This window comes from Echinops telfairi, unplaced genomic scaffold (genome assembly GCF_000313985.2).
Source record: "Echinops telfairi isolate 266 unplaced genomic scaffold, ASM31398v2 ScPeMD7_7463;HRSCAF=8501, whole genome shotgun sequence".
NCBI lineage: Eukaryota > Metazoa > Chordata > Mammalia > Afrosoricida > Tenrecidae > Echinops > Echinops telfairi.
Window position 1 is genome coordinate 606,708 of NW_022111363.1, and position 14,267 is coordinate 620,974.

The following is a 14,267-nucleotide window of genomic DNA, read 5'->3' on the forward strand; positions in this document are numbered from 1 at the left end:
GGCTACGCCGCGGCGCTGCATACCAACCTGTCGGTGATAGTCGACTGTGTGCCGCTCATTGGGGCCCTTGGCGAGAGGTCCTCCTTTTATCCAACTTGCATTGTACAGTCGCACCTCCACCCCGCCCCCAATGCTCTGGGATCAGGCCCAACACCGGCAGGGACACAGAAGTCCGGCTCAAAACTCCATTCGGTCATCTAGAACAGCCGACGGGAAGGGGTCGAGGAAAGGGGCGACGGGCTCCAAAAACACACCGAGAAAGTCAAACTCGCCCGGAGGCGCGTGCTACGGCGAACGAGGACTCCTCCAGCAGGCTCGAGGGGGGAACTCGGTCGGCGTGGGGAGTCCGCGCGCTGCCGGGGAGGGGACCCGGGGACCCCTCCGAGCCTGGGAGGGATGCGATCGAGGGGCAGTGCCGGCCGGCTGCTCCGCCGGGGTCTCGGGGGCCGCAAACTCCCGGCAGCGACGGGCAAGGCCGGGCCCTCTCGTCTCCTCTATCTGGGGCTGCCGGCGCCTTCAGGCTGCAGCCTCGGCAGCGTCGCGGGCCGTCCCGCGCCAGGCTCGCGCGGCTCCATGTCCCGGGGGCGGGGGGCCACTCTCGCCTTCTTCGCCGCCCCCACCAGGCTCGGGGCGCTGAGACGAGGCGCGGGCGCTGGGGAGGAGGGGTTCCCGCGGCGAGAGGTGACAGGGGTTTGGGTCTCTCAGCGCCACGGGCTGCTCCCCATCCCTCTGGGCCCAGACTCTTCCGCAGTTGGCAGCGGCCGCGGCTCCTCCCCGACGCTCCGGGAGGCGGTGGTTCCCGCGAGGGGCGGAAGGTTCCAGTCCGGCGGGGCCTGCAAGCGCCAGCCCAGGACGCCGGAGGGCGGAGGCGGCGGCCACTCCGCGCAGGGCCCGCTGGCCGGCTCCCGGGGGCCCTCGCGGGAGCGCGCGTAGAGGGCGGGGAGCACGCTGACTGGGGAGGGGGAGGCGCGCGACAACTTGCAGGCGCGCGCGCGGGTTCCGGTTCCGGTCCTGCCTTCCCGGCCCCAGCCTCAGCCTCAGCCTCGGCCCCAGTCCCAGCCGCAGCCCCGGCCGGAGCGAGCGAGCGAGCTCGTTCCCCTCCCCCGCCGGCTTTTGGGGCCTCCTCCCCTCCGACTTCGGGGAGCCGCCTCACTGGGGATCCTTCCGCCGCGCTCCGCGGACCGCGCGCGGGGCTGCTCAGCGCAGGCCGCGCCGACGCCTCCGCGGAGGCGCGACCGCCGGCTAGAGAAAGTAGTCCTACGGAGCGGAGGGCGAGGGGGCCGGTCCTGGCTCCCGGGCGCCCGCTCGCCGATCCCTGGCCACCCAACACAGGCTCCCAGCCGAAGACCGAGGCTTTCGAATGCAGCCAGCTTTAACCGGGGGACACCAAAGAGCGCTACCCAGGTCCCAAGGAGTTCACAGGGGCTGCCTTAGGAAGCTCCCCCCACCACCACCGCCAACCTGGTCCTAGAAACTTTTTTAGTTGACTGTACTGCTTGCCCATATTTTCTGTATGCGCAGAATAGCTTTGAGCGATGGTCCAGACACCATTCCTCTCGTCTAACCCCAGGGGGGAAATGTGTGAGTGTTGGGCTCTCTCCTGGGACACCTGCCTGCCAGGGGTGGGGGCAGGGGTCTTGGGAAGTATCGATCCAAACTCACTCAGTACCACCAAGTCAGTGCCGAGACTGATCCTATAAGACAAGAGAGAACAGGCCTTAGGGGTTTCCGAGACTTTAACCCTACCTGAGGAGGAAATCTTGACTTTCTCCCACGCGGCTGGTGGTTTCAAACTGCTGGCCTTACATTTACAAGCAGTCTAAGTGGCAACCCACTGCGCCCCCGCCCCTCGTTCCTAGAGGAAATGTAAAGCCAAACTCACTGCATTCAAATCATGCCAACTCCAGGACCCTATTGGACGGAACAGAACTGCCCCTGTGGCTTTCCGAAGGTGTGAATCTTCACCTGAGCAGAAAGCCTCATCTGTCTGCCACGAAGCGAAGCGTCTCGAGGTTCAGACTGCTGGCCTTGTATCTAACAGAACACGGCTAGCCCACTGAGCTGCCCGAAGAGCTCCTCAGATAGGAGGGGTGGGACTTGAGGGAAAAAAGAGGGTGGTGGTTTTTTTTTCTTGGGGGGGGGAGGGAGGGCGGGGATGTTGCTTTTAGCCTGTTTTTTGCCTTGGCAAAAGCAAATGTCTTATTTGCCCAATTGCGAAAGCATGGTGCTTTCCACGACGACTTAACAAGCTTGACGTGGAAAGAAATGAGAGATGGAAATAAAGTGTGATGATTCAGTAAATGGCATTACAGTTCTCTCAGAAGAATCCTCCCATGGCCCCTCCGCCAGGTGGATAGGTATGTTTAGTGTAATGATTGAATTCTGCATGTCGTTATCTTAAAAATGCATACACTACGCTTGCAACAATTAAAATGGCTATCCCTTTTGTCCAACTATTTCCATACTTTTGAGGGTAAACCTGGGTTCTTGGGTGACTGCAGCCATTTTGTGGAAATCGAGTGGCAAAACAAAACGAATAAACAAATGGAGAGAGGAAACATTGTGGAAATCAAGTGGCAAAACAACTAATAAACATAAATGAAGAGAGGAAACAATTACCCTTTTGCATTGCAGTTTCCAAGTCATTCGGCAACAGTCCATGAAAGGGATCATTATCCCTGAATAGATGCATGATCTAAGGCTGATGTTAGAACAGGGCGGGGGTAGGGGGGTTGGGGGCGGCGGGCAGAGATAAACAGAATCCAGGGACATCTCTTTATTGCTTGAATTTTTAAGTTCAGGGCACAGCCATCTAATTTTGTTATGTTTATTTTTGGAAAGAATAGAACCAGATTAGGGTTCCAAATCATTTTCCTAATGATCAGATCAAGGATGATTGCCACCTGGTGGTGTATCCTAGCATCACAATTCTATCCTGAAAACATAGTGCATATTTTGAACATGTAACTGGAATGTTTCATTCTTCTGTGTACAAGGACCAAAGTACAAACTTTAGTACCGAACTTAATAAATAATTCTTGAAAATAAAGATCTTATTTTCCCCGTTCCCAAGGATTTTATAAGTATCAAACCCTTATAAGGATCAAATGACACATCAAATCATGTATTTTAAAAAGTTCCCGCAGATGGACTTTGGGCCTCTACTTAAATCTCACCTCAGTACAAGAATGGTTTGTTCTAATAATGATACTCATCTTCCCAACATGATTGCTGAAGACAAAATGAATGTATACGCAAATGTGGTGAAGAAAGCTCATGGTGCCCAGCTATTAAAAGATAAGAGTGGGGGAAAAAAGAAAAAGATAAGAGTGTCTGGGGTCTTAAAGGTTTGTAGTTAAATAAGCAGCCGCCTAGCAAGGAAACAACAAAGCCCATATGTGTGATCATGAGTTGTTGACAGGAAGAGGTATCAGAAGTTCAAAAACAAGCAACCGAATCAATGTGATGGTGGGGGGGTGGGGGTGCATATAGTTGAGACCCAAAACCCACCTGTAATAACTGAACAGCCCCTCTCAGAAGGCCACATGAAAGGGATGATAAATCCAGGATGGTGGTATAGCACTGATGAACCACATAACTATCCTCTAGTTCTTTAATATTTCCTCCCCTTACTATGTGTTTTTTTAACCTCATTAAACTTGTTAGACCTGCATAGGTTCATCTGTACAATTAAGATCGTTCAATGCATGTAAGCCAAGGTAACCCTTCAGAAACAGTAACGGGAGTAATGACTCCCTGAGGAAAAGGGAAGGGGGTGGGGGCTGATAGCCAGGATGATTGTATAACCTCACTTGAGGGGAATAAATAACAGAATTGTAAGTGAATGGATTAACTGGATAAGGTAAGATACAGCAAGAAAAACAAATAGAAAATTTTAAATATGTGAACAAAAACAACATGTTAAATGTGCTAAACTCTAAATAAAAGTGAGTTCCCCTCTTCCCTTCAAGAATGCCTCAATACTTGAGCTTCAGGAATAAAACAAACTGGGAAAGTTTCCTAATTCACCTTCTCTTCCTTGCATACAAAACCTCTTGGCAGGCTGCTTTCAAGATCTTTCCAAACTCAAACAGGGCCCAGCTCTAGCTGTGAACAAAGAAAGCATGTTGCTGTGGGAAAGCTTCAGAAGATGGTAAGCAAAGGGTTTAATTAGGCCAGTGGTTACTCATTGCAGAATGAATTTTTTACATGATGAAAATCTCTATGCTCGCCCCAAAAGCTCTAATGAAACAAAGGCCTGACAGCCTCTTGGTTGCTCTGGATTGTTCTAAAGGTTTCTATCTAGACAACGCTTCAGAAGAGTCAAGCTGATGTAGCTAGAACATGTAGCAAAGCGGCACTGATGAGCCAATCTATGGACATGCTGCTCATTCTAGACCGCAGACTCATCTCCTCGTCCGCTATTTCGACATTTACCATGTACCTACTATGTGCCCAGGAGGGCAGTGGCAGATGAGTGGTGAATTTCCTCTGGAGGAGACCCAGGTTTGATCCCCCGTCAGTGCACCTCATGTGCAGGCACCACCATGTGCCAGTGGAGAGTCGAGCTGCTAAGAGGCTGGACAGCAGAGTTATCAGACCAAAACCAAATAGGAAGAAAAGCTTGGTGATTTTCCAGAAGTCAGCCAACCAAAACCCTTTGGCTCACAACCAATCTTGGGTTGAAACAGTACTCTGCCGTGTCTTACTCCACCATGCACAAGGCCACCATGAGCAGGGGCCAAGTAGCTGGTGCCTAACTGTGTGTTTGACAAGAGTTCGAGACGGTGGGAGTAGTTCTGAAGAAAGCCAAGGCTACTACCTTTGCAGAGCTCATTTGATAGCATTTTCAAAGCAACTTCCCAAATAGCTGTTAGGACATGAAAGAAATTAAGCTCTCACTTCTGGAAAAAGAGCCCTGGAGGACACGGGTGTTCATCGCTCGGCTGCTAAGCCAAATGGTGTCAGTTCAAACCTACCAGGCACTCCACGGGGCAAAGATGTGGCTGTCCTTTTCCTTAAAGATTTACCACCTCCGAACCCCTGGGGGCATTTCTCCCCTGGCCCCTGGTGTCTTTGTGGCAGTGGGTTTGGCTCATTTGTTGCTTTGGTTTGTTCTCTTTCTGGCCCCCACATAAAGACTAGTATAAGTAGTTGAAAAACAGCAGACAAGGAGCCTTGCACTGTTAGAAATATAGGGCAACATTTCTGCAGACCAAAAAGGCTTCATTAACTTGTCAAAACTACAATACAAACATAAAAGCAAAATGTAGGATGGATCGAAAGTCATTTATTTTTACAAAACTCAGTACAAATGTGTTCTACGACTCCTTCTTGGGCAGTGTTTAGTAACTGCTACATAGTGATCCCGATGCAAGTGGGGACTTCGTTCCGTGCCCCAGGTTAATGAGCCTTCATCTGCCTGTGGTGTGAAACCTCAGCACTGGAACTGCTGCCTCTTCTCCGCGTCACCCTTTCTCTCGGGCGAGTCTCTGCACAGTTAGTAGCTACATCAAATCAAGCTGAAGTAAGGAAGCCCCTTTGCCAATTACTCAGGTTTCTCATCATCCAAACCCCTCGACATTCATTCCTATAAGAGTGCCCCCAAACAGCAGGATCTGCCAACCCCTCGCTTCTAAGGAGGAAGAAGGGAAGAACTGGTACCCGACTAAGCCCATTCATGTCTGGTATGGACTAGGCCTCATGGTGCCAGAATTCAAGAGCCAACTTTTTTTTTTCTTTTTCTTTCTTCCTTTTTTGTTGTTGTGTTTTTTTTAAGCTGATGTGCCCAGCCACTCTTCTCTACGCGACTTTTGCTTAAAAAAAAAAAAAAGAGCATTCCCCGGCATCCTACTCCAACCGGTTTTGTAGCAAAGCAGCTGACGAGCATTTTAAGGAGACAAATCAGAGACTTGTAGCTGCTGGATAGGGGTTAGCAGCCCAACTGGAAACCCCACTGCAAGTCAGAATGGACACCATGACAGTGAGTTTGGGTTTTGGGAGTTTGATCGTAGAGAAAGGCGCCCTAGCACTTGGCTACCAGAAAGGTCAGTGGTTCCAACCCACCAGCCACCGTGCTCCACAGGAAGGAAACATGGCCATTGTTGGCTTCCAAGAAGGCGGCAGCCTTGGAACCCTGGTGGGCCTCGTTCTCTGCCCTACAGAGTTGCTGTGAATCATCTGTGATGGTGATGGGTTGTTCGTTTGGTCAAGCAGCTACCTGCCAGATCATTTGAATGTCCAGCAAAACTCTCGAAACAAAGGGCAACACTGGAAAAAGGTTTTCCCGTGGGCCATGCCACGGCTGACTGTGTGGGTCTCAGGCCTGGTTTCTGCGGCCAATGCCATCCACATCCAAGACCACTCATTAATCATATTACCAAACCAAAAACCCAAACTCACTGCCAGCCAGTCCGTGCTCACTCATAGTGACCCTAAAGGACAGGGTAGAACTGCCCCGGAGTTTCCAAATCTGTAATTCTTTACAGGTGTAGGAAGCCCCATATTTTTCCTGTGAAGCGGTGGGTGGTTTTTGAACTGCTGACCTTGTGGATTGCAGCCCAATGTGTAGCCACTAGATCAGCAGAGTCCGGGGAACCTGAAATGGGCTGGCATTTCCTACAGGCCTTCATTCAGCCCTAACTTCACGAGCGCCACGCACATGACCACCAACTGGGCTCTTCACCAGTGACCTCAACAGTTTTAAATTTAAAAATAAACAGTAAATCAACAAATAACAGTCCATTTTCCCCGAGGAGCCCTATGTTAAAGACTCCTATTAGTGTAGACGTCCTTGGTGGCACGGTGGCTTAAGCTAACCTCAAGGCTGTTGGCTCCAACCCACTAGCCACTCTCAGGGGAAAAGATTCAGCCGTCTGCTCCCCTGGGGGACCTTCATCGGCACTCCTGTCCTGCGGGGTCTGTGTGAGTTGCAATCAGCTCGGCCGCAGTGGGGATCCATACTCCCTATGAAATAGACAATGACAGATGGTCTTCATTCACACCAGGCCAAAGAGTTCAACACCCAGCCTGCCCAGCTCATTGGGTAAATGGGTCACAGATTTGGCCTCTAGCGCAGGAATGTATCCTTAACCTCCTGGTCTAAGGTTATGATATCTGCTCCCTGAGCTGCAATTGGAGACTGCTGCATGACGCGATGTTTACGCTCCAGAACAGGCTTTGTCACAATACTTTGTCCATAGAGTGCCACCATTTTTAAGAAGGAAAAAGCCAGGAAAAGACTGGAAGGGACGAAACTGGAAGGAATAATAAAAGTCGCCTCATCACCGCAAGGCCAGCACACACAGACCCTTAGTCTTTGGCTCTAGTTTGCAGAAGGTACAGCCGCACTGAAACCTAAACTATCATCTCAAGCACAGTGGAATCCGCAGAGTAAATCCCTATGGAATTTAGTCCCGGCCCCTCATGCCTAGGAGATTAATGCACAAAAGCCCCGAGAACTGCCATAGGCTTTTCCTGGTAGGGCAGAACCTGTACGGCAAGACTCGGTAAATCTGCCCCCACCACATTCATCTCCCATTCAAATCGCTGGCTATATTTCTTGTGCAAAAAGACAGCGTACCTGATTCCAAACCCGCTCGTAAGGTTGCAAAAGGCTAGTCCGCCAGCATCGGGAACTTCAGTGCGCAAGAGTCCCCACCATGAACCTGTAGCATTGGCTTACTTATGCCTAGACTGCGGGTGCGCACCTGGCTGGCAGCGCATTCCTGCTTTCCTTCCCCGAACCTGGGACATTGGTATGTGCCCGGCTCAGGTTCCTATGCCATCAGCCCGGATAAAACCCCTGTCCACTGAGTCTCTAGAGAGTTCGCCTGGGTGTCAACATTTCACACTTGCCACCCCAATGCGATGCTGGAGGAAGGTATGAGCGCCTCGAGCGGGACTCTACTGGGAGAGGATTCTGGAAGCTTCAGCTTGGTTTCCCCTGGACCTTACCGCTTGCCCCTGTTCCCTTAGTCAATTTTCTTTGTATCCTTTTGCTGTGGCAAATCCCGGTCCTTGAATACAGCTGCAGGCTGAGCCCGGTGAGTGCTCCCAGAAAATGACCCAAGCTACGCGTGCTTTGGGGGTGCTCTGAGACCGCCGGGACTGGGAGGGTTCAGCAAGTACCCTGCTACCACCACCACCATTTCCCTTGAGCCCCCTTTGTTTAAGCAGAGGGCAAGCCTGGTTTCCCTGAGCCACAGCTTAGAATGCCAAAGGCATGCATCTTCCTGGAAGCCCTCGCTTTACAGCAAATGAGGCAAACTTATTGACATGACTACACGGAAAGCAAGCGACCAGGCTTTTGTTGAAGGAGCCACTTCTCAAAGGGACAAGGAAAAAATAGCACTAATTTTTCTCAACTTTCTTTCTAAGTTGTCAGAACGCCAAGCCTCTCAGGAAAAAGGGCCTGGAGTTAGCACAAACTGAAATTGATACTAAATCAAAAGCAAACTCGCTCGAATCGAGGACATGCTGACACACAAGTGACCCTATATGGCAGGGTAGCACTGTTCCTAAGAGTTCCCAAGACTGTCATTCTTCACAGGACTACTCAGAGCAGACTGTTTTAAAACTGCTGACCTTGCATTTAGTGGCCCACCGTGGAACTGCTATGCCACCAGGGCTCCTAAAATGTACACCGTAGTGCCTCAGGCAGTTCTGACGTAAACCCACCACTCAGTGGTCTCACTGCTGACCAAGGTGCCACTGGTAGAAGTTAGTGTTTTAATACTGGAATAGGCTTGGCTCAAAGACTAACCTCACAAAGCAATTGCATTTAGCCCTTTTCTTGTAACCTCAATTTCTTATCAGCCCAATTCCAAGACCTCAACCCGGTCCCCCAGGCTGCTTAACCCAACCCATGGCTGGAGCAGCCTTGGCTAGCGAGTCTTGAGAAGTTCGCTGTGTTGAAGCTGCCGCTCCTCACCCCGCCTGCTCCTCCAGGCATGGTACTTCTTGATGCTTTTCCTCCACGCAAAGCGCCAGATGCTAAACATGAAGCACCAAGACACAGCATACATTGCTACTCCCCCAACCTTGACGAACCACTTGGGTTTGGGGGAGACCAGTTCACAGAAAAGAAGGCGTGCGCCTACACCAATCCGCACTCCAGTGAACAGGGCCACAAAGAGGAAGTCTACCACGTCACCGGGGAAACTGTGGTAGTGGCCCGTTTCACGGAGAAACCAGCGCAGCTGCAGCAAGGGGTTGGTGATCTCACTGCCAAAGAGGACTGCATTGACCTCTGTGCCAGACTCTCCAAGCACCAGGGCCATGATGATGCCCAAAATACTCAGTGTGTGGTGAGCCAGCATCAGGGCACCCTCAGACCGGAAGTAGACGCACCAGCCCAGGTCAAAGAAGAAGTAGCCCAACGTGAGACAGAGAACGTGTACTTGCAGAGGTGTATTCAGCGAGCCTAGAATAAACCAAGACAGACGCAGGTTGAGTGACTGGGAAGCTTAAGGACCTCACACAGATTCTTCATTGTTCTTGCTCAAGATTTTCTGAATCACAGAAGACAGAAGCACATGACAGGGGTGTGCCTTAAATTTTTTTTTTTAACTTTTTATTGTGAATTGAGTTAAAGTTTATGAGCAGGTCATCATTTTACACTCAGCAATTCATATGTGTTTGGCTTCTACCCATCCATTGCAATCCCCTCTCAACGTAGCATCCCACTTCTACCCTGTGTCTCCTATCTCCACTCCTCCTCCTATCCTCGCCCTCTGAACTCTGTCCTTGGGTCAATGCTGCCCTTTTGGATCAGAAAATGGTTGCTTATTCTAACAGGGGGGAGGTCAGTTACAGACCTCAGGGGGCATAGTCTTGGGGGTTCCACCAGCCTCTATCCAGCCAGTAAGGCACATGCTTTTTAATGACAGCCAAGGGTAGACTCAATTGAGTCTTGGTCTTTACCTAGGTAACCAAATGGTGTTGCTTCCTCCAGGGAATGCTGCCCTGCTGAAGCAGACCGCAACAAGTGACGTAAGTAATTCTCTATGTCCTCTCTACGCAACATCATACAAGCAACTTATTTCGTTCTTTCTATTAAAACCCTTCACTGTTTGGTGGCGGTTGTTCACCAGCAAAAGGCCTGTTTCCAAACTCTTGAGTCATTTTGTCTCAAATGTTCGATTCATTTTTAGGCTACTGCACATCAGTGGAGTACCCTAAAAGCTAGTGTGTTCTTGTGGGTGACCAAGATCTTTGGGTGCACGGACTCGACAGGTTCAAACCCATTAAAAGCTTTCATATAAAATAGAAAGCTGAAGAGTTGCTTTCCTGTCAGCTGGATGGTTGTGGGGGGACACTCTGACTGACGCTCAATAAAACGGGGACCTGAGGACATTTTTAAAAGGCATCTAAGGGCACTTTTTCATCATCAATTCCATTCCAGGTTACAATTTTTATGCAGTCTGGTTTTAGTTCAGAATCCTGATGGCATAGTGGTTATGCACTGGGCTGCTAACTTCAGGGTTAGCCACTAAAATTTTGTTTTAACAGTAGAGAGTCGTGTAGTGGGAAAGGGGAGAGAGGGAGTTTTGCTTAGAGGGATGGAGGTGCTATCAAGGGTGGTGGAATGATGTGGGAAAGAATGACAACAGTTGCTCCACCTGGAGAACTGAATTGTATATGGAAAAACTGTCCAATTGGCATCATGTTTTGTTTTCACCGCAAGAGCAGAAGTAGGTGAAAAGAGGCAATATCAGGGGTACGAATGGGGAGTGAAGAATCCCCATGCACATTACCAAGCAAAGTAGTCTTCAGTATGATCCAAACCGGGTGGAAAAGTACCGCCTTCCTAACCACCCACTGCCTTGGAGTGGACTATGAAGCCTGATCAGCCAAAGCGTGTCAGAGCAGAGCTGTGCTCCACAGAGCGTCAACGTTGTTCAGGAGGAGGTGCCAGGACTTTCTTCTGAGCCACTTGTGGGTGGAATTTAACCTTCAATCTTCCAGGTAGCAGTGGAGCACTTCATAATTGCTCCCACCTGGGGATTTTCACATCCTAAGACAACCCCAAACCATAAGTTCCTAAGAGAAAAATCCCTTGCAGTCGTCCACCTACCTGGGTGGGTAAATGGCCAAGGGCCATCAATGAAGCCAATATAAGCGGAAAGGCCTATGGAGAGGACTCCATGGGTGAAGGTCACCAGGCGGCAGCTCCACTCATAGCTTCGGTGCGGATTCAGGTGGCAGAAAGAACAGTAGAGCGAGAGCCAGCCGCACAGGCTGCACAGCACCTGCAGACATAGAGCTAATGCCATCCTAGGGTGAAAAGACCAAAACCAGACAAACAAAGAACATGCCCTCAGAAAGCAGCCTCAGGTGTTTGGTGCCTAGAGCTTCACTTCTACTACAGACGAGTACAGATGGTCCTCTCAGAAGCCATTCTTCCTTATCAACAATCTGCTAGTGAAGTATGACTAAATGTCTGTCCTCCTGTTCCTTAGCGATAACCTGAGCTGCAAACTGCAAACCAGGAGCACCTCCTGAGCTGGTATGTGAGTTCACAGGCTCTTGTGATGAAGAGATAGATCCCAGTCATTCCCTTCCAGTGGTGAGTCACCTTGGGCCACAGCACACCGGCTCTGAAGACAGTACTAGAGAACGCGGAAACGCCTCACGAGAAGCTCTCACTCAAACAAGCAAAATCACAGACCCTCACCACGTGTGGGAACTGATCGAGGATCACAGGACACACAGCAGTGTATTGTGGTTCAGACCTGACTGTACATTCAGCTGAGGGTTTGGTCCTAGGTCAGAGGCTTATTAGTCAAATCGAAACTTGGGTAAACCTATTAAAAAAAAAAAAACCAACAAGAAAAACCTCATTGCCATTGAGTTAATTCTGACTCTCAGCGACCTTATAGGCCACAGTAGAAACCCCTGTGCGTTTCCGAGACTGTAACTTTTTAAGGGAGTAGAAAGCCTCGTCTTTCTCCCGACCTTAAGAATAGACCTAAACAAAGATTCCAGGCTTCAGGAGAGGAAGGGAATTTTTTTTTTTAATCTGAGTACTATTCAACTCTGAAAAAAAAGCAGAAATTGATGTGTTATAGAATAGAGGAAAGAATGTAGAATTCATCAATAAGGCCAAACAGTTGTTCTTGGGTGAAAAACAAAATACATAAATAAGCAGTTAGCCTAATCAATTAAAAAGAAGAAGAAAGCACAAATAACAATTTGAATAAATAAGTAGAAAAAAGCCCACATCTTTAAAAAATTCAAAACAATAATACTTTGTAAAATCTTTATCAACAGAATTTTGAATTCCTAGATAAAAGTGAAAATTTCTAAGACATTATAAAGCATCAAAAGTTCGTGATGATTAATGATGGCAACATATATACAAATGTGCTTGATACAAATGATGTATGAATTATTATAAGAGCTGTAAGAGCCCCCATTAAAATGAAATTTTAATTAAAAAAAAAAGAAAAGAAAAATGTATTAAGGGGGAAGCAGAGGTTTTGAGGTGTTAAGAGGAGAGTTTTGTTGCAATCATGAGATGTCTGTAAGGCAGTGATTTGGTTAAAACTGAAACCAAATCAGAAAGCTCCACTTTGGCATTTTACAAACACATCAGGACAACAATTGTAACTGAGTCAATTTAGCATGCAAGACTAAAATCTAAAGATGGCCAAGCCACTGTTCATATTCATTAACTGTATTTCAATTACACATACAAAAACAACATGTCTGCTGTCAGGCTCATCTCGGAGGGAATTTTCTGCATAGCTACACTTACTGCTGAGCCTTATTCTCACACACAAACCGCTCTCTGTGAACCCATACACCTCAATACACACGCCACGCCCAAGAATGCTATTCCGAGAGGGGTTCAGAAGGTCAAGTTCTTGTACAGCTTCCAGCTGAACTGCGCTTTCTATAAGAGAAAATGGTAAGTGTCTGATTCTGCCTCTAAGTAGCCGGAAAACAACGTCTGTGACATGTATCGAAACTGTACCGAACACCCATCTTGTAGACAACTTTACTATCAGCTCAAAAAGACAAGTCTCACTCATTATCTTTCACTGAACACATTATGGCACCACATGAAAATTACAGCTGCATCTTCCTGGCTTTCACTGATGGAAAACTGGTCTCGGGTGTGCTCAATGCCCCCACCCCCCATGAGTTTCTTCTTTCTACACTCAACAGAGCGAGAGCAGTCGGCCAGGACCGCTCACACTGCCATCGAGAGGGACTCATTGTGACCCCATAGGGCAGAGTCGAACTGCCCCTCAGGGTTCCAGAGGCTGTAAATCTTCACAAGAAGAGAAAGACATGGGGCTCCCGCTGGTGAGCTTCCAGCTAGCAGTCCACTGTGAGTCATCCGCTAGGTCACCAGGGCTCCCTGCCTTGACCTGTGGGGGCTCACAAATACACCTGTACTCATTTTCACCGGCTGGGTGATCTTTCAGCTGATGATGGAAGCTGATAGTGACTGAGAGAAAGTGCTCCGTGGCGCCCCCCCCTCCCTCCCTTTAAGTAGCGCCCAGAGCACCCGCCATACCTTAGCTTCGCCTTGGAGGATGAGAGCCAAGTCACCTGAGTCTCTGGAGTCTTGGTTTAAAAAAAATAATAATAATGATTAAGAAAGGACACAAAGACACAAGGATTGAAGAGCTCTGTCCTGAGGTCCAGTTCTGACAGAGTTCTGAAATGGATTTTGTAAAACATCTTTCAAAGCAAGGGCCAGCCACACGAAGCTGTGAAAGAGAAGAGAACCTTCTAAGCATGTTTCTTTCTAAAGGTCAGGGCCACGGGCCGGTAAGGCAATCCGCTCAGCTCATTTGCATATGCCGATTAGTATTTTTAGAGTACTCTTCTCTGGATCCTAATTCCCTGGCAGAAGAAACGGTAAGCCATTGGCAAGCACGCAAAGAAATGTCTAGAGAAACTGATACCAAGGGCTCAAGTAGAAAGCAAATGTTTCGAGAATGAGGATGGCAACAAATGTACAAATGTGCTTTACACAATGGATGGATGGACTGTGATAAGAGTTGTACGAGCCCCCAATAAAATGACTTAAAAAAAATAAAAGAAATGTGTAAATGATGGCTAACACTGCTCCTGGGAAGGCCGCTGCACCTCCGGCCTTCCGCTGCCTTTTGGCTAAAAGAAGGGGAAGGGTATTGAGATGGACAATTCGGCTCAAGGTCCGAGGCTCTTCCTGCGCCGTCCACTCCAGGTCCAGATGCGGGAGGCGGCTCCGGCCTCGCAGCCGACGGGGCTGGCAGCGGGGGCGAGCT

At 49.1% G+C, this 14,267-nt stretch overlaps 2 protein-coding genes across 6 annotated transcripts in view; both read right to left on the reverse strand.

The window, feature by feature from the left end:
* Nucleotides 1-297, reverse strand: part of ARHGEF12 (Rho guanine nucleotide exchange factor 12) — a 181,208-nt gene extending 180,911 nt beyond the window's left edge. For both annotated transcript variants that reach the window (XM_045283559.1, XM_004712819.3), the window contains exon 1: nucleotides 28-297. In XM_045283559.1, coding sequence (XP_045139494.1) covers nucleotides 28-59 — 32 coding nt within the window. In that variant the 5' untranslated portion in view covers nucleotides 60-297. The remainder of the gene's footprint in view (nucleotides 1-27) is intronic.
* Nucleotides 298-5,270: 4,973 nt separating this feature from the next.
* Nucleotides 5,271-13,955, reverse strand: TLCD5 (TLC domain containing 5). Of its 4 annotated transcripts, none has more exons than XM_045283616.1 (4): nucleotides 13,529-13,955; nucleotides 11,078-11,277; nucleotides 8,933-9,424; nucleotides 5,271-6,966 (listed from the first exon to the last, which is right to left on the reverse strand). In XM_045283616.1, exons 2-4 carry the CDS (start codon nucleotides 11,274-11,276, stop codon nucleotides 6,854-6,856), a joined length of 804 nt encoding a protein of 267 aa, XP_045139551.1. In that variant the 5' UTR covers nucleotide 11,277; nucleotides 13,529-13,955; the 3' UTR covers nucleotides 5,271-6,853. The 4 variants fall into 4 exon arrangements, with proteins under 4 accessions (XP_045139551.1, XP_045139553.1, XP_045139552.1 ...); XM_045283618.1 differs by having other exon boundaries at nucleotides 11,078-11,252; nucleotides 13,529-13,574; XM_045283617.1 differs by lacking the exon at nucleotides 13,529-13,955 and having other exon boundaries at nucleotides 5,271-5,492; nucleotides 6,820-6,966; nucleotides 11,078-12,121.
* Between the last annotated feature and the right edge of the window lie 312 nt (nucleotides 13,956-14,267).